The sequence below is a fragment of the Coffea eugenioides genome, chromosome 2 (genome assembly GCF_003713205.1).
Source record: "Coffea eugenioides isolate CCC68of chromosome 2, Ceug_1.0, whole genome shotgun sequence".
NCBI lineage: Eukaryota > Viridiplantae > Streptophyta > Magnoliopsida > Gentianales > Rubiaceae > Coffea > Coffea eugenioides.
This window is the reverse complement of record NC_040036.1, coordinates 20332805-20355744: the sequence shown is the minus strand read 5'-3', so window position 1 is coordinate 20355744 and position 22940 is coordinate 20332805. Positions and strand designations below refer to the sequence as shown.

The following is a 22940-nucleotide window of genomic DNA, read 5'->3' as shown; positions in this document are numbered from 1 at the left end:
AAATCTAAAACTGTATCTGTGCTAAACTTGATTCTGTTTAACGTCCAAGTCAGACCCCCGTTTGGATTGCTATTTTCTGAAATTTCATAATAAAATGTATTGTAATGATGTGCATTTGATAAAACTAAAGTTTAAAACTGAAATTTGAACCTATTAAATTATTAAATTGTCAAGTATTAAATTTAATATATTTGAGTGTATATTACATTCAGTGATTTATGAATAGCTTACCACATTTTTTGGAACAAATTTTACCTAGAAAATTTTGCGCTCTACTCAATTAATTCAGATGTTTAATTTTTTATTATCAAACGGTTCTAAACATATCAAGATCTGAATTTGTTAAGTTTAAATGTTGAATCGAGTTATTAAACAAAGTCTAAGGTTGTGTTTGGATTGCATTTTCCATGATTTTTCATGGAAAAATTACTGTAGTGATTTGATGTATGCGAGGAAAAAATATAATAGAGAAATATGATCACGGAAAACGACGTAGTTTTTCGATGGAAAACCGCAATCCAAACAAGGCTTAAGTATGCACGATAAAAAAGTGATTGAAAAATATTTCCGTAAAAATTTTTTGTGAACAAATGGCTTTCCAAACAAGGTGATTGGAAAATGTGTTTTTTAATTTTTTTAAAACTTGACTCAATCATTATAGACTAAAAAAGTAATAAGAAATTAGAACCCAAGTTTGGGTTTGATAAATTCCGGCTCTGTTTGGATTCAGACTTTTTTGAAAAATAATTTTTTCATCTACAATGCTACAGTAATACACAAAAAAAAAAAAAAAAAACTCCAAAAACTCCATATCCATACAATATATCAAAAACAACTCCAAATGTACAAAAAATATACAACTACCCATCACTCTCCCACGATCACCACACCCACGACCCTCTCTCCTCTCTCTCTCCGCCCATCTTTCCTCCTTCTCTCCTCCTCCTCCTTTTTTCCTCCTCCTCTCTCTCCTTCTCCTTCCTCCTTTCTTTTTTCCCTTTCCCCACCCCCCAATTTCCTTCCCCTCAACTGACCGCAACCTTCCTAGGTACGATCAAATCTGATCGCGACCAGAAGCCGCGACCAAGACGATCGTGGTGGCTAAAGTCGCAGCCACCACCCGTGAGCAGGAGAGGGGGGGAAGGAGGGGGAGGAGAAGGGAGAAGGGAGAAGGGAGAGGAAAGGAGGAGGATGAGGAGGAGGTGGGGGAGGAAATAGAGGGGAGGAGGAGAGGAAGAGAAAGCAGAGAGGGGGAGGAAAAATGAGGGAATAGTGGTGGGTCATGTAAAATTTTTAAAAAAATATCCCAAAAAAATTGTAAATTATAAAAATACTGAAAAATATCTCTAAAAACAATCTAAAAAACATCTATAGTAAAAGTTTTTCATATACACAGCTACAGTAAAGTTTTTGAAAAATAACTCTAAAAACAGCTAATCCAAAGCCAGGTTCATGCTTGGTTTTGGCCTGCGCCGAAACTATAGACCGAATGGAATGAAGTTCCAATCCAAGAGCCAAAAAAAGAACAAAAGGGCGAATTGAAAACTGCCATGAATATGATCCCATCACTTGCGCGCTAATTTCATTTTTGAACACAACAAAATTACCCTATGCCCACCCGCCTACTCGAACGCACAATCTCCTTCGGTCTCACTTCCCATCTTCATCCAAAAAAGAAAACCTCGACAGAGACAGTTAGATCCTCAAAACCACATTCGAAGTTGGAGACTCTTTTCACACATTCACGTACTCAACAACAAATCATAAATGGGCGAGCAAGAGAACTGCCTGGGGAGCACTACCGCACGGCCATCAAAGAAACGGCCCATGATGACGGCTGCTACCACTACTACTACCAGTATTGAGTCTCTGCAAGGACGGCAACAACTTTCAGTAACCGCCAAGAAGAGGGTCGTCTTGGGTGAGCTCACCAACATCCCCAAGATTGTCGAGTTGAGCAGTATTCCAAAGCCTGTCCACCCGAAACCAAAATCCAGTACCAGTAGAGAAAAAGAGGAGGTAGTGAAATCAGATGCTGATGTTGATCGTTGCCCTGATGATTCCCGCAAATATGCCGATGCCCCTCTCATTTATCAGCATCTTCGCTCACTGGAGGTAACTTAAAATTTTCCATCAATTTTGTTCTCTCCTCAATTAAACTGTGCTGTTAAGTCATTGTTTTTTATTCCCTATAAGGCCGAACCAAAAGTTGGTACTGTTTGGAAATGAAATAATCGGACATCTTAGTTTCCAATTCTTAGTGTTTCTCATATTGGATTTCAAAAATATGTTGCAGGGCGATTTTATGTGAAATCGTTGATTCCCCTTCAAATGTAATTCCTAGGTACTTGTATCTTTTGTGGGTGCATGAAATTTGGGGTTGACGATGTTTAGGAGGTCTTTAATTGCCAATCTTTTGTTTTAGTGCTAAGTGTTTTCTAGTGGTTCTCTTGTTGCAGTATATCAATTAATATTAGTGTACTATTCTTGTACGACAAATTTTACTGAATGTTTTATGAAAACAAAAATTCAATTTGCACCAAGAAGTCGTATTCTGCTTGAAGAATATATTTGGACCACTTATCCTGAAGTTACCTGCTACACCTTTATTTGCCTGCTAAGAAATTGATTTTGATCAACACAAAAAGTATATGTTTAATAAATTGAACACATAACCTTTCTGCAGATAATTGAGATTTTATGTGTATTCTTGTGGGGAGATATTGAGGTGAATAATCTGGATACTGGGTAATTAAAGTGAATGCTTCAACCTGGCTTAATTTTCTGTACCGAAGACATGTTAGTTGGGATATGTATCCTTTCATATACATAGTGAATCATCCTCTCTTAGTATGTTATCATTAGTTCAGATCGATAAAAATCTCATACTAGTCTAGCTCTTATGATATAGGTGGAAGGAAACAGAAGGCCGTTGCACAATTACATGGAGAAGGTTCAGAAAGACATAACACCAACTATGCGAGAAATTCTAGTTGATTGGCTGGTGGAGGTTGTTGATGAATACAAACTTGTCTCTGATACTCTTTATCTGACTGTGAACTACATAGATAGATTCCTATCCTCACATGCTTTGTCGAGGACGAAACTTCAACTCCTTGGTGTATCCAGCATGCTTGTAGCTGCGTATGCTCATCTGAACCTTATTAGTTCCTTCTTCCTCCCACCCCACTGTCTTGGTCAGTCTTTGCCTTTGCCTTGGTTAATCTCTTTTGTCTGCTCTAACTGCAGAAAGTTTGAAGAAATTACTCCGCCACATATTGAAGATTGTTGCTACATAACAGATAATACGTACACCAGAGAAGAGGTTCTTTGTTTCTCTAGCTAATTTTTATGTTTTTCCTTTTTTTCTGGAAAGCCCTACTAAATTTCCATTTGCTGTGTTTGGGTGTCAAATACAGGTTGTAGCTATGGAGAGCAATATACTAATGTTTTTAAATTTCAATACATCTAATCCAACAGCAAAGAGTTTTCTCAGGTCAGCCAATTTTCAAGTGTTTTATTGGTTGCTGTTTTTATCTATCACTTCCAACCCTATATGTGCACAGCATTGATTAACGCATGGCATTTGTGTGGTGGCTTTGCAGAATGTTCACCAAGGCTGCACAAGAAATCTCAACAGTATGCCAATCCCTCTATGCTTTGTAATGTTTCTTCTATTTTGCGCTCCTCAAAATAATAACTGTGATCAAGCTCCCTTGTCTTTTCTAGTTTTCCAACTTGCAATTTGAGTTCTTGGCTTGTTACCTGGCGGAGCTGAGCTTGCTAGATTATATCTGTGTGAGGTTCTTGCCATCAATGATTGCTGCTTCAGCAATTTTTCTTGCTAGATTTACAATGCTACCAAGCATTCATCCCTGGGTAAGATACAATACACATTTATCAGTCATTTGTTCATGCAGGACGTGTTACCTGCAGATTAATCTGTCATTAGTTTTAATTTTTGAACCATGGAGTCAAGCAGTCCAAAAACTTCAAAAGAAAGAATAAATCACAAATTTCTTCTATCTACCTCCCTTTTCCAGATTCACACTGTCAATTGAGGCCTGAATCCTGTATTTGTTGAGAACTACTTTTTCTGCTTAAGCTTGTCAGCAAGTTTTATCATTCTTCACCTGAGAGTTTGCCATTCAATAAATCTGGAAACGACATGTTTGATTTCCAATTGCGAAGTGCACAAATTCTGGAGAAAAAATAAAACCAAATATACCTAAAAATGATTTAAAATGATTACTCCTTGCTTTTCTTAGCTGGCAAGATAACATGAACTTTTTCCTCGGGTACCAACATCTAATCTAATATAGTCATATGCCAAAAGTTACTTCAAATAAAGAGCGCTCAAATGAATAATCGTGCTTGTATTATATGTCTGTTGATGCACACGTGAAATGAGGATTCTAGATGCAAATTTTTTGAGCTTCAACTTAATTAGGAATTGATTGCACTTCCTTCTAGTCTTAACAGTAATCTGTACTATGTTTATGATATGGACTTACTTTTAAGTTGCTGCAGAGTTTGGCATTGCAGAGATATACAGGTTACGAAGCATCTGATTTAAAGGAGTGTATCCTTGCCATTAATGATCTACAGCTTAATAGAAGACCGACCTCTGCACAAGCATTAAGAGAAAAATACATGCAAAACAAGGTATCCTAACTTTGTTTACCATATCAACTTTGTACTTAAAAGTGGCACCACAGTAAAGTACTTTTTTCTCTTTTTCTTCTTTACTTGGACCCAGTTGTGTCATGGGCTCTGTTGCTTAAATTTGTTTAATAACTACTGACTGTTTTAGTACTATTACTCTTGTGAACAGTTCAAACGTGTTGCAGCATTGTGTCCACCCTCAGAGATTCCCAGTCATTATTTTGAGGTGGTGACTGGAAAGCATTCTTCAGAAGCTCAAGAAGCCCCACTTTGAGTGTGCATAAAGATCTTAATTCTGACGGATAACCACCATATGTCTTGATCTGTCTTGGGAAGATTAATCTATAAAGTGGCTCGTGGACGAGTTCATCAAGTGGGTGTCAAGGTTTGATGCTTTGCATCTCCAGAAGACAGATATGGATGCTGACCTGAGAGTTTTATCCTCTGGATTTGATAAAGAGACTACAATAATTTTTTTTCCCCAACCTTGAATAAGAAAATGTAAAGTACGTATGTTATTCTGAAGTCCAATGTTTATGCATCTGCATATAGTAAACCTAAACCATTGCACAATTTTCACTGTTGGTGTTTTGCTTTTTAGAGCATATTTTGCTCCTTGGTTGATTTTGACTTGGCCAGTGTCTATTTTTCAGCAGCTAAATTTAGACTATAAGCTCCGCTTTACTCTCATTATTTTTTTGTAAATTATTATTTTTCCAAAGCTCAATTTCACTTTGTGGATGAAACAATTTGGAGAGAGAGGAATAGCTATTTTTGTTTTTTTTTTGGGAGGTTCAAGCCGAAAGAAAAGGTGAGAAATGGAGGAATGAATTTCTACTGTGGGCATGGGCAATGAAGAGAAATAAAAGGAAAACCAAACTAAAGGATTGCCAACTTTATTGATGAAATGCGAACTAAAAAATGCTTGTCATATCAAAATGTTCAAAATTATTCTACTTTTTTTTTTATTAATATTTTTTACACTGACAGTGTATATACTATCAACGTCAGTGGATGAAATGATTTAGTTTTTTTTTTTTTTGGGTTGAATTCTCAAACAAATTAATATTGTGAGAATCTCGTTAAAAAAGTCATGATAATAAGTCTTTTCTTCTCTATTTTTTGTTCCTTCCAAAATGGGCCTTGAGTATTTAATATACTCATAAAAGATCAAGAAAGAAATTAAGAGGGCATGTACACACACACACACACACACAGAGACACAAACAAGATGCAATGACGATTCTGACCTTTCACAAAAAGCGGTAGCTGGAATCCTCGCCGTTCGGAAACCATCCCTGTGGAAGTAGAAAACCAGCTCCAGTCGCCAGCCCAGCAGAAGGGGGGTTGCAGAATCTGGAACAGGACTGGACATAAATCGTGACGGTGCTTGTTTTGTGAGGTAGGGGGCATGGAGTGGGAGGCAGACCAGAAAGAATTGAAAGAAGCCGGAGCGGAGTTGCTGCCGGACGGGCGGGTTGGACTTCGGATACATGGATGGGAGATCGAGTCTTCCAAAGCTTCCATCCTCAAATCCCTCCAGCGCCAAGAGTAACTACCTCTCTCTATCTCTTCTTCCCCTTCCCCCAACAAAAAATCAGATGCCTCACCCCCCCCCCCCCCCCCCCTATTACAACTATTTTGTAAGTATCTGATTGCATTTCCTGTTTTTGGACGAATTTAGACAAACTATCATGTTAGTTCATACTAATTGATGGTCTCCTGCGATGCTGTTGTCAGGCTCTTTTCTACAAGTATTTGATGAAATTTCCTGTTCTGTATTAGTTGCTGATCTTTGCCTTATTCTTATGTAGGTGGGAAGAAAAGCTAGGGACATGCCACTTGCCTGAGATGATTTTCGGACATAGCTCCTTGGTTCTTAAACATTTGGAAAGTGGATTGAGAATCCATTTTAATGCATTTGATGCTCTATTAGGCTGGAAGCAGGAAGCTTTGCCTCCTGTTGAAGTTCCAGCGGCTGCAAAATGGAAATTCAGAAGGTACTTACTCAACTATTCATTCTCTAGTGCTACACTGGCTTTTGAGTTGGTTAGAAAACAAGATGCGATGGTGTTAAATGCAAAATGAGAAAAACGAAAACTTGATTGAAGGCGGACGTTTCCTGTTTCAATTTGTTTTTCTCATCCTTACTTTTGGAGCTACCATAGTAAGCAGAGATGTGGGCACTTAAAGTTTGCCTCAGGACTCAGCTAGCCATTAGTATCAATTGGATAACTTTGGGCTACAGAACTGGAGTTTAGCTTTTTATCTGGATTAAAGAGTTGCCCATAAAACCATAGTCTCAAATTTAGAACCTGGATTCTGGTAGATTTGTTCTGCATCAAAGATACAGTAAATGTCTTAGGGTGAACGAAATCTCAGACTGTGATCACCTGGATTCTAAGCTGCCATAATTTGCTTGCTTTGACAGCATTTCATTATTTACTTCATATGTGTATCCGTAGAATTTTTGGGTTTTTGCATTGCAAGTATGACCTCCTTTACATATTGTTCAATCCTTTCAACTTTTATTCTTCTTCTTTTTTTGTCTTGCAGCAAACCTTCTCAGCAAGTAATTCTAGATTATGATTACACCTTCACAACACCATATTCTGGTAGTGAAACTATTGAAACGAATTCTGAGGTGTGTTTTATCTACTTTATCATCTCTAAGTTAAAATTTATGATCGTTTTACATCGGGTTTCTAGCAAATAAATCTTTAAGGATTGGTTCTTTGCAATGTTATAATGTTCCTCTTGCAAATATTTTTGCTTATTGTGATATCTATGATCCATAGTAATTGATTTTTAAGGTAATGGATACCTCATAGCTGAAGTTTCTTTGATTCCTCCATTGGAGATGTTTTCTTGGATTGCTCCATTTGCCTAAACTGAAGGAGATTGCTTCCATTTTTTTCAATTGCTATATATTGTTACATTGATAAGATATCTGCTCTTATTGACTAATCAGCAAAGAGGAGCGTCAGAGGGAAGCAATGGCAATCTATGTTGGGAAGACTGTGAGGAGCAACTTGATTTGGTTGCATTGGCATCCAAAGAGCCAATTCTATTCTATGATGAAGTAAGTGACTGAATATTTTATTTCTTGACTCTGCCATCCCATGGTGTTTTTGTGGCTCCTTGATTAAGTTGTTTCGAACAACAGGTCATTTTATATGAAGATGAATTAGCTGATAATGGAGTGTCGCTTTTGACAGTAAAAGTGGTAAAACTTGAACCTGTGCCTTTTACTAGCTAGCTTGAACGTGATCAACTTCCTTTACACTCTTTGAATTGTGATTTTGCAGAGAGTCATGCCTAGTAGTTGGTTTCTTCTCTTACGTTTCTGGGTGAGTGATCTTTGTAAAGCAATGAACTTTCCTTCTTGTTTTATTTATGCCTGGGGCAAACTGAGTCTCTATTGAGCATTCATTTCACCTGGGTTTGGACTTGAATTTCTTCTCACAGCTCAGAGTTGATGGAGTGCTTATGAGATTGAGGGACACTCGGATACATTGCATGTTTGGGGAGAGTATGAAACCAAATGTTCTTCGAGAAAGCTGCTGGAGAGAGGCTACATTTAATTCCCTGTCCTCTGTTAGTTTGCTTCCTCTTCCTTTCAAAAATCTTCTACGTTCTTCTTCCTAGTGTTGTGAATTGTTTTATCTTTTTCTTCATCTTTTAAATAGCTTTTTTCTTCTACACTGCAGGGAGCTAATTCATCTGTTCAACTTCCTGAAATTTCTATTGTTGACATCTTGAAGCTACTTGTTAGACTGTCTTTCCTCTTTTTCCTTGTCCCCTCTTCATGCTCTTTTCTCTTTTGCTCTGGCAAACTAGGAGTTCTTTTTGTCAGTCAACGTGATGATTTTATCAATAACTGGTTCGGTAAATTGATTATGAAGGTTAAAAGAGTAGCGTATCTGTATAAGAAAGGAAAGCCCTCCAAGATATTCGTTTTAAGTACACATTTGAAGCTGTCCATTTTCTATATTCATTCTGATATGTGAACTACGGTTTCAGAACCCAAATGGTCTTGCCCACGCTCAATATCTGCTGAATTTATTTGTTTATTCTGTCACTACCTATTTTAATCCTTGAATGGAAAGCTTAAGAGATTTGCTTCTGATGATTCTCTTCCTTGGTGCTGTTTTTCTCGCTAAGCTGGTTGGTTTGATTAATTGTTGCAGAAAGGATACTCGGTTGATTCAGCTGCGTATAGTGATCCTAGCTTGATCAGTCAAAGGCTTCCCATAATCATGCACAAGTGCCAAAAGCTTAAGGTCCCAGACGTTCTGTGAGCTGTAACAAATATTTGAGATCATATTAGATTATAGAGGAAGAAATTCTGAAAGATGTTTGATAGAATTGAATATCCTTTTGGATTACTGAACCTGCTAGCATGCCTTGTAACTTCATTGATGCTATGTTTGATTGTTTAGGGGCCAAAGAGAATGCAATAGTGAATCTGTACTACTTTCAAACTGATATGATGTCCTTGTCTGTTATGCCATGAAACAAAGCACAAACGTATAAAGCGTAACGAAGGAGATATAAAGCAGCCTTAATAATGGAAATGATGGTTCACTAGCATAGATGATAAAGTGGCTTAAAAGAAGTGGCCAATGGTGTCAACTTGTTGAAATGATAGAAATCTTTTTGTCCAGATGGGCCTTAATATCCAGAGTAAGAAAAGTGATTTGTAGCTCTGCAAGTTGCAGGAAGTGTTAACGTATCATTACAGAATTTTATTTTAGACCCAAAAAAAAAAAAAAGAATTAGAGAGGCAAGTGGGAATGCTGCAGCACATTGTTTAGCGTCTGTGTGTTAGGACTGATGATCGCTATGGGATGATCTAATAATACAGTATTCATGCTGTAGTTATTTGTGGTTGTCTGTTTATATGAACTGCTGATGGACATATAGTTGATCTTTCAATCAAACGACTATTTTGGCCCGTATTTGTCCTATTGGAGTACACGTCACGGGGTATTATCTCGAAGATGAAAAATTCATGCAAAATTTAGGGCCGAGTGTGCGGTGAGAATTACTACACTCAGAAAGAAGTGTTCTGGCAAAAGCGCCTGCTATTTAGAGGTGAATAGATTAATAATAATCTGCTAGTTTCGTCATGGGTAAGCAAATAAGTAAAGATCTTTCGCCACTCCGAGAAGGTTGAAAAAAGTACTGTGAATGAATGAATCATCTTCTTGCTGAAGCTAACAAATAATGTATAAATAATTCTAGACGCAGCAAAATGAAGAGAAAGAAGCTGCGGAAAATGGTGTATGTCGCTAAGCTGGCAATGGGGGTTTGCCCTACTATTAGAATTACGGTACATGACACAATAAAACTCTCTGAGAGCTGAACTATCTCTCATGCCTCGAGTTTTCTTAGCAATTGATCAAATTAACAGTTCCAACTGTAGGAAGATAGAAGGTTTTGAGTATAAGATAGATTACAGTGCTGCTAATTTATGACAGATGCTCTTTAGAGCTTGAGATTCAAGTCAAGCTCATCCTGATTAGATGTCTTGGGCTGCGGCGGTGCTTGATCAAGTCGAAAACTTCCTGGCCACATCAGTTCCATGGTTTCTTCCCGGCACTGCAGCATCTGAGGTCCCATATTAGCCTCAGTAAGCTTTGCAACCATCGTACCTCTATCTCCGTCTGTTTTGTGTACAAGTGAGTGTGCCTGCACGCCGAGTGATCTGATCATGGAAGTATTGACCGGGAAAGCCACCATGAACTGAGATTGATAGCTTCTCATTGCACCCCTTTCCCTCTTGTGGGCGTTTTGGTGGCCTCCCAGTGCCTGTGAACTGTAAAACTTCCGCCTGCAGTAATTACACGAAAAAACTTTGTTAGGTATTCTGCCTGATTGTGGATCGGGGTCTCCGAAGGTTGAGGGTTGATTTGTTGCTAGATATAAGTTCAGCCGTTCTCCCGGATTGAGGTCTGCTGTTCTCCCATCATTTCCTTCACTGGTTTTCATTATGCTTTGTTGGCTTTGCTGCTCTATAAAACTTTCTGCTTCTTTCAGTTCTGGATCCCAATATTGAAGAATATGGAATGGATTTCTGAAGCTTTATCCAGGTCCAGTCACTTTCTCTCGAATAGTTCTGTCTGGATCAGGATGGCAGAGAATAAATTGCGTTGTCATGAAAGAAGTGATGCTAGACTTTATAAACTAAAAGTGTTCCACTTGATGTCTTCATCCAGTGATGCTTTTTTGTTCGGGGGAACAATGCTTGCATCATTATGACTCTTGACAGTTTGAAGCTTGGTATCTTCCCCTTCTCTCTCATTTTCTTTTTACGTATATAAATAATCATGGCAACTTTTTACTGCTTCCATTGGAGTGCCTACCATGGTTCGAAGACTCGGCCGAGTCGTCTCCGTCTCGGCCTAGTCCGAGACGATACCGCGACCGAAACGTCCACAGGCCTAGACGTCACCGTGAAGGGTTGAAACAGCCGAGTCACTCCCGAGTCAACTTGAATTTTTATTATGATGCTTTTTTGTTCGGGGGAACAATGCTTGCATCATTATGACTCTTGACAGTTTGAAGCTTGGTATCTTCCCCTTCTCTCTCATTTTCTTTTTACGTATATAAATAATCATGGCAACTTTTTACTGCTTCCATTGGAGTGCCTACCACTAAAGGAAGTTGTCGACTGCACTGTGATTCCATATTTACGGCCAAACCATATAATTTCCTGGTTGTTTGTGTTGTCTGCCACTGATACTGCCTCCTTATAATGTCTACTGCTTTTTAGATTTGATTCGTCTACTTGCTGCAATCTGTGGGTAAGATTTCGTCAGTATAATGCTAGCGAAGGGTAAATTTCAACGACTTGGGCTGGAAGCTTGGATTTTGTTTATGCGTTTGGAGTATGTTTGGAACGGGGATTGGTTGTAGCATTAGCATGGAGGTTCATCCATATGACGCGAGGTAGTTATCTTCAATGCATCTTTACCTTTGGTTGATGTAGATTTCCATGGTGGTGCAACATTTTGAAGTGGTGTTGCACCACTCCAAAATAAACCATTCATGATTCAACTACGGGTGTCGACCGGTTCCCTTGCATTAGGATGATTTTATTTTATCCCAAAAAGTATGTAGAGGATAAAGGCTTTAGCGTCAAGCAGATACGAGGTGAAATTAGTCAGTGGATCCCACTACGATAGTCTCCTGTTTCCTATGCGAAAAAGTGCCAGAGATTGGGAAGTCGGAATGCAGAAGTGAGTGGTTGCGGTGTTACATACGATGAGGTAGTATCATCATGTTGGTTTGTGAAATTGATACGATACGACGTAGTATCATGTTGGTGAGAACTGAGAAGTGTTGGGGTCTTTATATGGGCAATAATGGTTGTTGTAGAGGTCATCAGGAGGTGGTGCTGGTGTAGGTAGATTCTGTTTCCTTCCGAACATGTGTATCTATGTGGGCATCTTCATGTTCGCGTCCTTTTTAGGCATGCAGCGGTAGAGGTGAATTACAAGCACTGTGTCACCCCCCCTTCTTTTCACAAGGTATCCAATGTAAATGACTACCTCTGGCTCTACCAACCAACATGGAAATGTCAAGTCACTTTGGAGCAGTGGGTGAGAGTTTGTTGAGCTCACCTTTCCCTTTCCATCTGGATGCTCGGGTATGCAAGAATGTGAAAAGTAATCACGAAGAGGGCCATATCATCCCCTTCGAACTTGAGATCTCAGATCAGTTCATGACACCGAATGGATAGAAAAAGGCAAAAGATGAGGTAACGGATAGAAGAATCCTCCTGATTCCTTGCTCTAGCAGCATCGAATTATGAAGGGGGATCACGACTTCGACCATGTATATCTAATATCTCCATGGAGTAGTTTAATAGTCTAGTGCCACTTAAACCATCCCACTGAAGCCCAATGTGGAGGGGAGTAATACTCGGGAAGTTGGAACTTTCCTAACTGAATAAGTTTGAGATTCATTATCCCCCTGTGCCCACATCCAAATAAGGTGCTGCATCATGATGGTCTAGGTGGATGGCAACAAAGATTAGGCAAAGGACCACTTGGAGCAAGTGTCTGACTTCACTATAGATTTCTTTTTTCTTGGCATCTGTTCTTCATCTTCATGCATACAGTCCAATGACTTGCAGGTCGTCCAAAGATTGAGGTCACCTCACATTTTCCGGCTAATGCAATTTAATTACAACCAGCGACAGCAAACCAAAACCATGGAAGCTCAAAAATTAATTGCGCTGTCAATGAAATAACCTTGAACTACTCACCTAATTGGCCAGTTATTTAAACAAAACTCGATCCCTTCTCTCGGAATGCCCAACATAGGCTTCCATTCCAATTTTCAACAATTCTGTCTCCTCCCTCTTTACTGCATTCCAGAAAATAAGAAGCACCGGCTCCTCGGACCATCCTAAACTACCCTAACCTGTTATCAGATAACCCGAAATATTGAAGCTAAAACAAGTAGCTACACAGCTTAATCCAGGCGACTCAGTAGCGATAACAAAAAGAAAATTGTAGCGTTCATCATGAAAACAATTCTTTAATCCAAATAGAAGCTTGTTAACTGCCCAGACTGTAATGACGTTGTAAAGCTTCACAAGAAGGTCAATCTGCATAGCAAACATGTACAGTTGCTATTGCCTCCTTTTTTTCTCTAAAGCTAACACAGCTGAAAATCATTCTCTGATATGCCAATCGATAATAATGGCTTCTCTGATCCAGGCAGTTCTAGGGCCAGGCAGTTAGAGCACCAGAAACATAAACAATGGAGTTTGGTTGCTAGCAGACGATTTGCAATTTTCTCATAGACGAACAGAGAAGAAGAGCTGAGCACAAGGCTCAGTATTCTTGGTATGAAGTGGGAATGTTTAGGTGTTTAGCAAAATGTTGTGTGCGCTTTACTTGCATGAAATAGTTTCAAATACATGACAGAGAGGAAGCTGCAATATTGAAGCCAAGTAGAAATTTACACGTTGAAAGGAAACTATAACAGCAAAGCTAGGAATTTTAGAACGAGAAATTCATGCATCAAAATTATATGAAGATCACAACCCACTTGCTCGAGTAATCCACGATATTGTTCTAAGTCATTAAATTTCTAGTTTCTAAGGAAAAAAGTGAACAAACGACCTACACCTATTCTCATTGAAATTTGCAATTCCAAGAAGCAGTTCCTGTAAGGTTTGTCCAAGTCAACTAGCAGCTGTTGTGCTGATCCAACAACATGTTCAAGTACCTGCCATCATACAAAAACATGCACAATGTATATTATGTGAGGTCATGCCAACAAACATCGGAAGCAAGATTGTACATCCATTGGCAATTAATAGTCGTCACACCAACACACAAATCTTTTTGGGTATATTGTACAGGTTGCTTAGGTTTCCCATGGTAAATATACACGCAATTAGACTCTTGCTGGCCAATGGCAGAGCTCCAACCAAAAAAATGGTCAGAAGATTGAAAGGAAATATTGTGCTATCAGGAACGCAAATGCACTTCATCTAAAGAGATCCTGATAAAAGGACAATTAGCTATCAAGAGAGTATTTGGCCAAGGGCGAGAACCAAATTTGCAAAAGTTGCCAGTATTAGTTTGAGGGCAAAAAACCAACAGAGAGGCAAAGCCACTTTCACATAGCAATGCAGACAAAATACTTATTTATCCTCTTGAACAGGTGAACCCATGACAAACAGCAATAGTAAAAACGAGAATTGGAAAGGAATAGACACTAACTTTGCAGCATTTTAACACCACTTGCTAATCAGTAGTTCATTATTCATGGAAATATTTCAGCCAATCTTAGGTCGGGAATCAAACTCATGCGCTCACCCGCAATAGGAAAACAGTTCCACACTGCTTTCCTTACTATTTAATTTAACAATACAAAAATGCAACATCATTAAGATTTCCTATGTACCCCCAGAAGCTTGAAACTTCTTTTGAGTTTCCGAGGATTTTTTTTTTTTGACCATTCATACGGCGTCAAGCAAACTCCATAGACAATATTAAAGAACATGATAGCAGTAAAAAAAGAACAAAAATAGAAACCTACAGTGCGACCATTACTCCCGCCTTTGGATGCTCGGAATTGCAGCTGACATCACCCATCTTTTCCATTCCTCCCTATCAATAATCCCAATCATCCCAAGTTCCTTCTTATTAACCAAAAATTCATAATCCAACGAAAACTACTCAACTCAAACTACTTAACCCCTAAGCCAGATCGGCCAAGCACCAATATGAAATTTCATGTCGTATAGATTATAAATCCGGATTGCGGAAAAAAATGGATATTTTAACAAACAATTGAAGTGCGTGGGTTATACGCATTATTCATTGGCTCATTTCTCTATCAAGTATTCCTGTTAAATTTAGAAGCATAAGACCAAATAAAGAAACTTAACTACTACTAGCGATCCTGACAAGTTCGGCAGAAGGTACCGTGAGACAGCTCGCAACAAGCCCGCAAGTTAGCAGTCAAGTGGGATGTCAGTTGGGCTCCGGCCGTCACATTGCACAGAGGCATCAGGGATTGAGCGCATCCCAGCTCGCCCGTTGTCCTAACCATTCATACGGTACGATAGAGATTAAAAAAAAAAAACCACAGTTAATGATTTGGAAAAGTATTTAAAAAAATTCTTTCAAGGTTTTTGCAGGACAAGATGATTTAGAAAATGGAGCCCAGAAGGAGACGAGGCGATAAACCTAGGATGGGCGAAGGAGAGGCGACGAGGACGGAGACGAAGGGAGGAAAGAGTTGGAGGACGGACGCGGGGCACAGCTGGAGCTGATCGGAAGGTGGAGGCTCTCGCGGTGGAGAGGAGTGATCTGGAAATGGAGCCACGCCAAGCAGCAGCCATTACTGATATTTTTGTTAAGTTTCGGTGTGTTTGCACTCTGCAGCGGGAGCTGAGGGAAAGGACTGAGGATTAGAAATGCGGGCTGAAAGGGTTTTGTGCTGGGATTAGGGGTTTTAGCGTGGCGGGGAGGGTAAGAATACGGTGTTGCGCAAGCTCAGGAGTGTTTGATGTGGATTCGACTAGTCTTAGGATTTAAATATTTTGCTTTTCATTTTTTTTTTTTTAATAGGGAGGAATTTTGCTAAAGACATGAAGAGAGAGCAGCGAAAGGAAAATAGAAGGACAAACAAATAAAAGGAAAAAGAAAAAACCCCAATTTAATACTTGCGATCCATTGCGAAATCAATCACCACTAGATTCAAAGTGGTAACTATTTCTGTTTGTTGGATTTTCCTTTGACGTTGAGCATTGCTACCGCGACGGCTTTTATATAACATGTCATCACGACGCAAAGCATCAATCCTTCCTGAATGGTCTCAGACTCTGTAATATTCCAACTGATGTTGTGTAGCTGCTGATTTAAATGAATGAAAGTGTTGATCTTTTCCCTCAAAAGCAGATGTTGTGGCTCAGGACAATGCATCAGTAGGCTCATGGCTGCCACCACCAAGTAGGAATTATAACTGGGGATTAAGAAAAGATGAGGATCCAAGAAGAACTTAGACAGAGAGAACCAGCAAAAGCCCCCTTTTAGTTAGGTTCAAATAGTAGTAGTAATAAATATGACCAACTTATTCATTCCTATTCTCCCCAGCGAAAAGCTTATTCAAGAGCATGCGACCTCACACACTGCAAGTGCTTATTGAACGTGTAAACTGTGCCACAAGATAATGTTGTGGTGACAGAAGTCCCTCCATAATGTAATCTTTTTGTGACGTTGTGATCCTCAGACCAAAGGCCAACTTCATCGAGCTCTCCTCCGCTCCAGCACATGCTAACAGTCACACCGCCCCGCGCCTTCAAGCCTTTGACGCAGCCACTATCCCATTTATCTCGAGGTAGAGCAGGGAGCAAGTATAACTCTTGCATGGTGCTCTGAACGAGCATTTCTGCCAAGGCTGCAGAGAAGCTGATACCAGAATTTGCACATGTATGTTAGCACCCAAGATGATTTTGCTTAACATGGTCTGGAATGAGGAACAATTATTAAGCTCTGCCCGTCCTAAAAGGGTAACAGCACTCGACAAGCTATAATATCAGAATGAATCATTTCTACATTCATTCATTCAGAAACATAACCCTAGAAGCTTTTACCAGTAAACACAGTGTGCTGAGACTACAGTGTTAAGAACTGCATGTCAATGTCATTCTAGAGGTGCACGTATGCTTACCCAAAGTTTGCATCAATCTGGAAAGGAGGATGTGCGGCAAAGAGGTTACTATAAAGTCCACCTTCAAAACTTCTCGGATTCTCAGGATCCACTAAATCAAAGAGATGCTTGACCATCTCATATGCATGCTCACTGTTATGAAGACGCGCCCACAAAGCAGTTTTCCATGTAGTTGACCATCCTGGACCTTCTATCCCTGTTCCAAATAGAAAACAAGTTGACAACTAGAAAGACTCTTTAGTACTCCACTTTTTTAGAAGATGCCGAGGAGTATCATAATTAAATTCAGAAAACTGGCAGTTAGATAACAAGCCAATCAGCAAATCTGGCAAGCAGATGTCAAACATGTAGAACAACGATAACATTACTCAGCCATACGTGCCGAGATACTATACAACTGTTTGCTGGTTCTTTTCTTCTTAATCTAAAATTCTTTAAAATGAATTTAGTTCTTAGTATGAACCTTGTAACTTGCCAGTATGCAGTGGCGGAGGAATATTATCATCCAGAAGCCAAGGCTACATAAATCCTATTAAGCCAAACACCAGATTTATCCCCCCATAATTCACAATGAAACAACTTTTACTTTCTTTTTTTCTTCCCATCACATCATATGCAAATAACGGACAAAACTCAATTAATCGGTTGGATCAGATCCAGTAACACTTCTTACGAGGGAGGGGTTGGAGGTGACAAATGACTAGAATTAAAAGGAATCGAGATTCTGATTTCAATACATTTTCTGAAGAAGTCTCAATACAAACCTCTTTTCTGTAGTGATTTTTCTGCTGCTTTACAGAGGTCAGGAGTTTTCTGCAGAGTTATTGTATGACCAGGGAACAAGCCAAATAAGTGTGATAAATGCCTATGATGCACCTCAGGATCCTTGAAGTCCTTTGCCTGTCATCAGCATAAACAACTGAACAAACTCAACTTACTCTTTTGGCCAAAACGAAACCAGTCTAGCAAGCATCAATCTATTCCAGCATAATTTTTAAAAATGTTCCAAAAAAAATAGAAGTGGTTCAGAGCATAACAAACCCATTCCATGATGGTTCCATCCGTAGAAATCTTGGTTGGATAAAGACGTTGCTGAGCTTTACGAACTCTTTCAATCAGAATGTCTTTGCTCTTATCTAACACCTTCAAAAGTATTCTTAGTGCATTAATTACCGAGTGTTGCCACTTTTGGGATCAGGATGAAGTGTCTAAGGGTCTGGGGAGGGTAGGTTTTTTTGTTTGTGTGTGTTGTGGGGGGGGGGGGGTGGTGAAAAATGATGTACCTCAGCAGCAGATACAATGGCAGAGAAAACTTCCCTAGTGATAGCCATGTCCATAGTTGAAGTATTGCTGACACTGGCAGGCTTACCATCAGGTGCAGTAAAATTATGCTCGGGCGAGGTTGATGGATTGGTTCCTAGATAACCCTCAGGGCCTTCAATCAACCAGTCCAACAAGAAAGCAGCACATCCTTCCAACAAAGGATATGCCTTATTTCTGAGAAAATCCTGACCAGAGAAAAATAACAGGAATTAATAAATAGTACTGTGAAATTCTGTTGTCCTTTATCACTACTAACTCGTTGCCAAGAAGACAACTTAAAACTTTCTCTACCAACATAAAAATTTAAGAATTTGTTACTATCATTTCACAGTAAAATAAACTTGCAACAATATTGCTTCTAAAACACAGTTATACCGGTGATGCGCAAAAGCCACAGGAAAACTATCTTTTCAAGGTTTGACAATCTCTAAAATGAAAGTTACATAAAGTATGAGGAGTTTAACCATGACTCAGAAAGTTAACTGGAGCTAATATGTTCCCTTCTGCAAATGTATCGATACAGAGAAATAAATGCTTTAAGATGTTAGCATAAAAATTCGCAACTGCCACTTCACTAAGTTTAAACATTTACAGAAAGGTTAGAAGCATACTCCAGGCAGCGATCCCAAGCCCAAAAGGCATTAGGGGGCACTGCACTTGAGGTAGCAACTAACTGACCCCAGAGAGAGAATAGAGAAAAAACTATAATCCATGAATTAGGTTAACGAAAAATATTGAAAGACAGCATTAGATGCTCATTAAGATGATACATGGAAGTTCCAGCATCTATCCCAGTGTGCCAAACATGCACCTTCAGAGCAAAGGCTCTTCTATTGTAAAATGAAACAGGAGAAGGAGGGCCGAACAGAAAATTTAAAATCCATGTAACCATTCTGACTAATTGAAGAATCAAGCAATTAATGCTTTAAGGAAGAAAGGTGATCACACATTTCTTACTTTGTCCACTGTATATGTATAATGCTCCCATAAATGGGTACACAACCATGCTCCACCCATTTGCCACAATGCCCACACCGGTTGACCAAAATCTGGGGATGATTTTGCCCATATGTCAGAGATCTGATGAGCAACCCAACCACTTGCTTGATAGTTTACCTGTATCATTCTGTAACTTAAGTACATGGAAGTTTTACGTGTACAGTTGAAAGAGAAATTTAAAGCTGTGCGTGCTTGCCAGCAATTCAACCACATAGTGCATCAAATTAAGAAAACACATCAAATAAGCCATCAGAGGCTCTTCCTAGTGAACTGCTCATACCAGTCACACTGGCGACATGAGACCACGCTAGCTTAGGGATATTGTTCACTAAAAGCCTCTTGGCTTATACCAGTATTTGACTGAATAAGATAATAAATTCACCTCATTCTCCATTCCCCACAACACAGACACACAGAGACATGGGAGGGAGAGACCTCAAATCATTAACAAAATTTCCCAGTGCATGACAAGACATTTCCACTTGCCTTTTCCCAATACTAGTCATATAAAAAAATATTAGTCATATCATAACAAGTCTTCACGAACTAAAGATTGAAAGGAATCTAACCTTAGCAGTTTTATGTCCATTCACTGAAAGAGAAGATATATAATCAAATAAAGGCTCCTGGCTCTCCTTAAGATTGCAGGGAAGAGAAGGCCAATAGTTCATTTGTAGATTGATATTCAAGTGAGGAGCACAGCTGAAGATGCACAGCAATGGTCTAATTAATAGCTTTCCCAAAAATTATCATGCAAATAAAGACAGAAGTAGAAAGGCCTACACTGAAACAAGCATAGATACTAATCATATAAATGCAATACATTAGGGAGAAAGGAATGCAGAACATACTCCCACGCTGGATGAATATCTTTGTTCCATATCCCTTGCAGGTTTGATGCCTGAGTTCCAGGGCGTGAACTAGAAATAAGCAGATATCGACCAAATTGGAACAGAAGCTCTACCAAAGATGGATCTTCATCTGTTTTAAAAGCTTTCACCCTATCTGCAGTTGAAATTGACTGTTTTTGACCTCCAGCCAAACAGTTATTAGTTAAGTTGCAGCCATTTCCTATTGAACTTTTGGAGCTTTTTGAGAGCTGCAGTGAGACACTATGAAAAAGATTTTGATAGTCGCTCACATGCCGAGAGTACACCTCAGAATAAGAAAATCTTTTTATTGAATTCAATGTGCTAAGAGCCTCAGAACTGGGATCGCGTTGGGAATCAGAAGGATTGATAAATGGGCCATCGAATGAAGATGATGCTGACAACATGATGATGGCCCAATCACAACCCTCAACATGAAGTTTCTTGTCATCTAAAACATGTAATGTACCCATACTACCACTGATCTGTAAATCAAGAAAAGCTGAGAACTGAATTCCTTCAGGATAGTCATCATCTTCTAATGATTCAGATGCAATTCCTTTGCCAGGACAACTTCCCTGCATAGCAATCTGACTTTTGCCGTTTGCATATGAACGGTGATGTAATTCACTGTCCAGCGATGCAGTGAAGTTCAAACGCCCCGGTTTGTTTCCAGAAATCTTTACTACTATTGCTTGATCTGGATAAGAGACAAAGTGCTCCCTTGTAAATTCTACCTCATCTACTGAATATCTTACTGTTACTGTTGCAGTATCCAAGTCCAGTTCCCTGTGGTATGACTCTTTGTCATATTTAGTATGGGAATCGTCAAACTCTATCTTGACATCTCCAAGGGGTTGGTATACCTACACCACAAGCAATGCAATAAGCTATCCATGGATTTCAATAGAGATTTCTCAGCCAGGAGAAAAGATACAAAACCAAGATAGCAAGTAAATAAGCCATAACTACAAAACTGTAACTCCATTTAAACCCTTGCAGCATACCTCAAATGCAACATTGTCCTAAATTTGATGGCAATAGAAGTTCATTACCTAGCTGATAATAAAGTTTTCTACTTAACTAGTGGCCACTCTTCCCCTATTCTTTGTGCCTGAATTAACCAACTCCTTCCACCCCCAAAAAAAATATTCCAGGCCCTTTTTCTGTCAATAAGACCAGTGCGAACTACATTTTGGTGAATAATGCCCCAGCTTGAGCATGTCATTATACGTCATGGGCAGCATAGAAAAGGATGACATTACATTGGCATTAAAGAGCTACGTATTTCAACAGTGAGTTAACAAGCTAAAGCATTAAAGGTGTGAATCGTGTATTCATTCCAGTCTGCAATATGGCGCCGAAGATCTCCTTCCATGCTTAAACATATTGAACTGTTAAAACTGCAACAGTTACTACACTCCATAATGAATTTTCCTCAGAAAAAAAAAATGTGTATGTCGAGGCAATAACGAAGGTTCAAAGTGGCTATTCCACTGCAGAACTTGCACTAAACTCCACATAGCAGCGGCAAAAAGAATTACTGTATCCTACTATAATTGTAGATTCTCATCTAAAAGGACTGCTAAAACAACACGAAAATAACTTAAAAAATTATGATCAAACAGTGTACCTCAGATGGTTCTCCCGATAACTGTGCTGCTGCACTGGTAGCTTCTGCATATTGGCCTTCATTAACAAGTTTCCTGACCTCAGCTAGCGCTTCTGGAGCATTTGGATCAGTGTAATCCCCAGGAATGCCCGTCCAAAGTGTGTCCTCTACATTCGAATATCCAAGACAAAATAATCAAATAAAATATAAAAGCAGAAACTTTTAATATTATCTTGTTCTGCTATTGCAACTGGGCTACCTGCCTTATACAATCACATAGAAATTGTTATACAGGATGACAGATATATGGGCCAGTAAATTCCAATTTCCACCGAAACCCAAAGCAAGTTGATATGAAGAAGCAAAAGAATTAGACTTCCCACTTTCCTCTGTCTCTTATAAATAAATAAAACCATAAAAGCAAATAGCTGCTAACCAATAAGACAAAATTCAGGCACCCAGCAAAGTTAAGAAGACCGAGAGAAACCAAGTTGAACAAATAATCCATTCCACTGCCATATAGCCACTTTAATACGGTAAAAAGAAAGAAACAAGAAAAAGGTAAAATTCTGTAGTTCTTAAGAATCAGGACGTAAAAAGGCAAAAAAAAAAAAAGCTGCTAACTTTACCGTTAAGGTTGAGAACTTCGGCTGGAACACCCCCCCAGACCATAGCACCAAGACGACCATTACCAATGGGAAGAGCATCAGTCCAATACTTAGCTGGTTCATTGAACCTAATCTTAAGAGGGCCCGGACCCGAATTAGACCCTGAATTTGATGATGACAAAGTTGGGCTCCATGCATCTCTGTCACAGGGTTTCTTCACAAGAACCCATCTATGACCTTCTTCCATTTGACGAATTGGCGAAGCATCATGGACCAAAAACAATTCTAGACTAAACAGTATAGTCAAGTAGACAATGAAGTTAAAGAAAGCCACTTTTGCTTACTTTATTTCCCAAATATTTTATGTTTGAAACTTGATCTTTTTCAGAGAAATGGTACAACACTGGTGAGCCAGCGAACTGATGAGCGAAATCAGTGGATACAGGGACTGTGATAAAAGATACTAGATAAAGCGTCGGTTGGGGTTGGTAAACGGGGCCCGACGTGAATGCTGATGAGAAGAAACGAATTATGAAGTGACAAGGAACCAGGGACAAACACATCACTTTCAGCAAGTCAAGAGAAACAGTACCCATTTCTCTGAATGCACGCGCCATATACCGTTCCTCCTCCTCTGTCTCTACGTCAATCGCCTGGCTT

The 22940-nt window shown here is 39.2% G+C and overlaps 5 protein-coding genes across 8 annotated transcripts; 2 read left to right on the top strand and 3 right to left on the bottom strand.

Annotated features, from left to right (window-relative positions):
* Positions 1-1681: 1681 nt before the first annotated feature.
* Positions 1682-5260, top strand: LOC113763534 (putative cyclin-A3-1). Its single transcript, XM_027307366.1, has 8 exons — positions 1682-2115; positions 2912-3144; positions 3250-3325; positions 3420-3496; positions 3606-3639; positions 3730-3879; positions 4531-4665; positions 4835-5260. Exons 1-8 carry the CDS (start codon positions 1768-1770, stop codon positions 4937-4939), a joined length of 1158 nt encoding a protein of 385 aa, XP_027163167.1. The 5' UTR covers positions 1682-1767; the 3' UTR covers positions 4940-5260.
* Positions 5261-5855: 595 nt separating this feature from the next.
* LOC113761386 (TIP41-like protein) lies at positions 5856-9194 on the top strand. Of its 2 annotated transcripts, none has more exons than XM_027304349.1 (8): positions 5856-6216; positions 6480-6665; positions 7222-7309; positions 7637-7747; positions 7832-7891; positions 7974-8015; positions 8134-8262; positions 8856-9194. In XM_027304349.1, exons 1-8 carry the CDS (start codon positions 6077-6079, stop codon positions 8964-8966), a joined length of 867 nt encoding a protein of 288 aa, XP_027160150.1. In that variant the 5' UTR covers positions 5856-6076; the 3' UTR covers positions 8967-9194. The 2 variants fall into 2 exon arrangements, with proteins under 2 accessions (XP_027160150.1, XP_027160149.1); XM_027304348.1 differs by lacking the exon at positions 8856-9194 and adding an exon at positions 8376-8849.
* Positions 9195-9954: 760 nt separating this feature from the next.
* On the bottom strand, positions 9955-11004 carry LOC113762679 (zinc finger protein 7-like). Its single transcript, XM_027306235.1, has one exon. The coding sequence runs from the start codon at positions 10657-10659 to the stop codon at positions 10156-10158; it is 504 nt and encodes a 167-aa protein (XP_027162036.1). The 5' UTR covers positions 10660-11004; the 3' UTR covers positions 9955-10155.
* Positions 11005-13613: 2609 nt separating this feature from the next.
* On the bottom strand, positions 13614-15741 carry LOC113762132. Of its 3 annotated transcripts, none has more exons than XM_027305422.1 (3): positions 15384-15741; positions 15083-15238; positions 13614-13911 (listed from the first exon to the last, which is right to left on the bottom strand). In XM_027305422.1, the coding sequence occupies exons 1-2, from the start codon at positions 15536-15538 to the stop codon at positions 15088-15090; spliced, it is 306 nt and encodes a 101-aa protein (XP_027161223.1). In that variant the 5' UTR covers positions 15539-15741; the 3' UTR covers positions 13614-13911; positions 15083-15087. The 3 variants fall into 3 exon arrangements, with proteins under 3 accessions (XP_027161223.1, XP_027161225.1, XP_027161224.1); XM_027305424.1 differs by having other exon boundaries at positions 15120-15238; positions 15384-15735; XM_027305423.1 differs by lacking the exon at positions 13614-13911 and adding an exon at positions 14739-14801.
* Positions 15742-16140: 399 nt separating this feature from the next.
* LOC113762131 (alpha-L-fucosidase 2) lies at positions 16141-22728 on the bottom strand. The gene is made up of 10 exons (XM_027305421.1): positions 22302-22728; positions 21694-21839; positions 20043-20926; positions 19761-19893; positions 19150-19308; positions 18153-18377; positions 17911-18012; positions 17634-17769; positions 16870-17065; positions 16141-16607 (listed from the first exon to the last, which is right to left on the bottom strand). Exons 1-10 carry the CDS (start codon positions 22525-22527, stop codon positions 16301-16303), a joined length of 2514 nt encoding a protein of 837 aa, XP_027161222.1. The 5' UTR covers positions 22528-22728; the 3' UTR covers positions 16141-16300.
* Between the last annotated feature and the right edge of the window lie 212 nt (positions 22729-22940).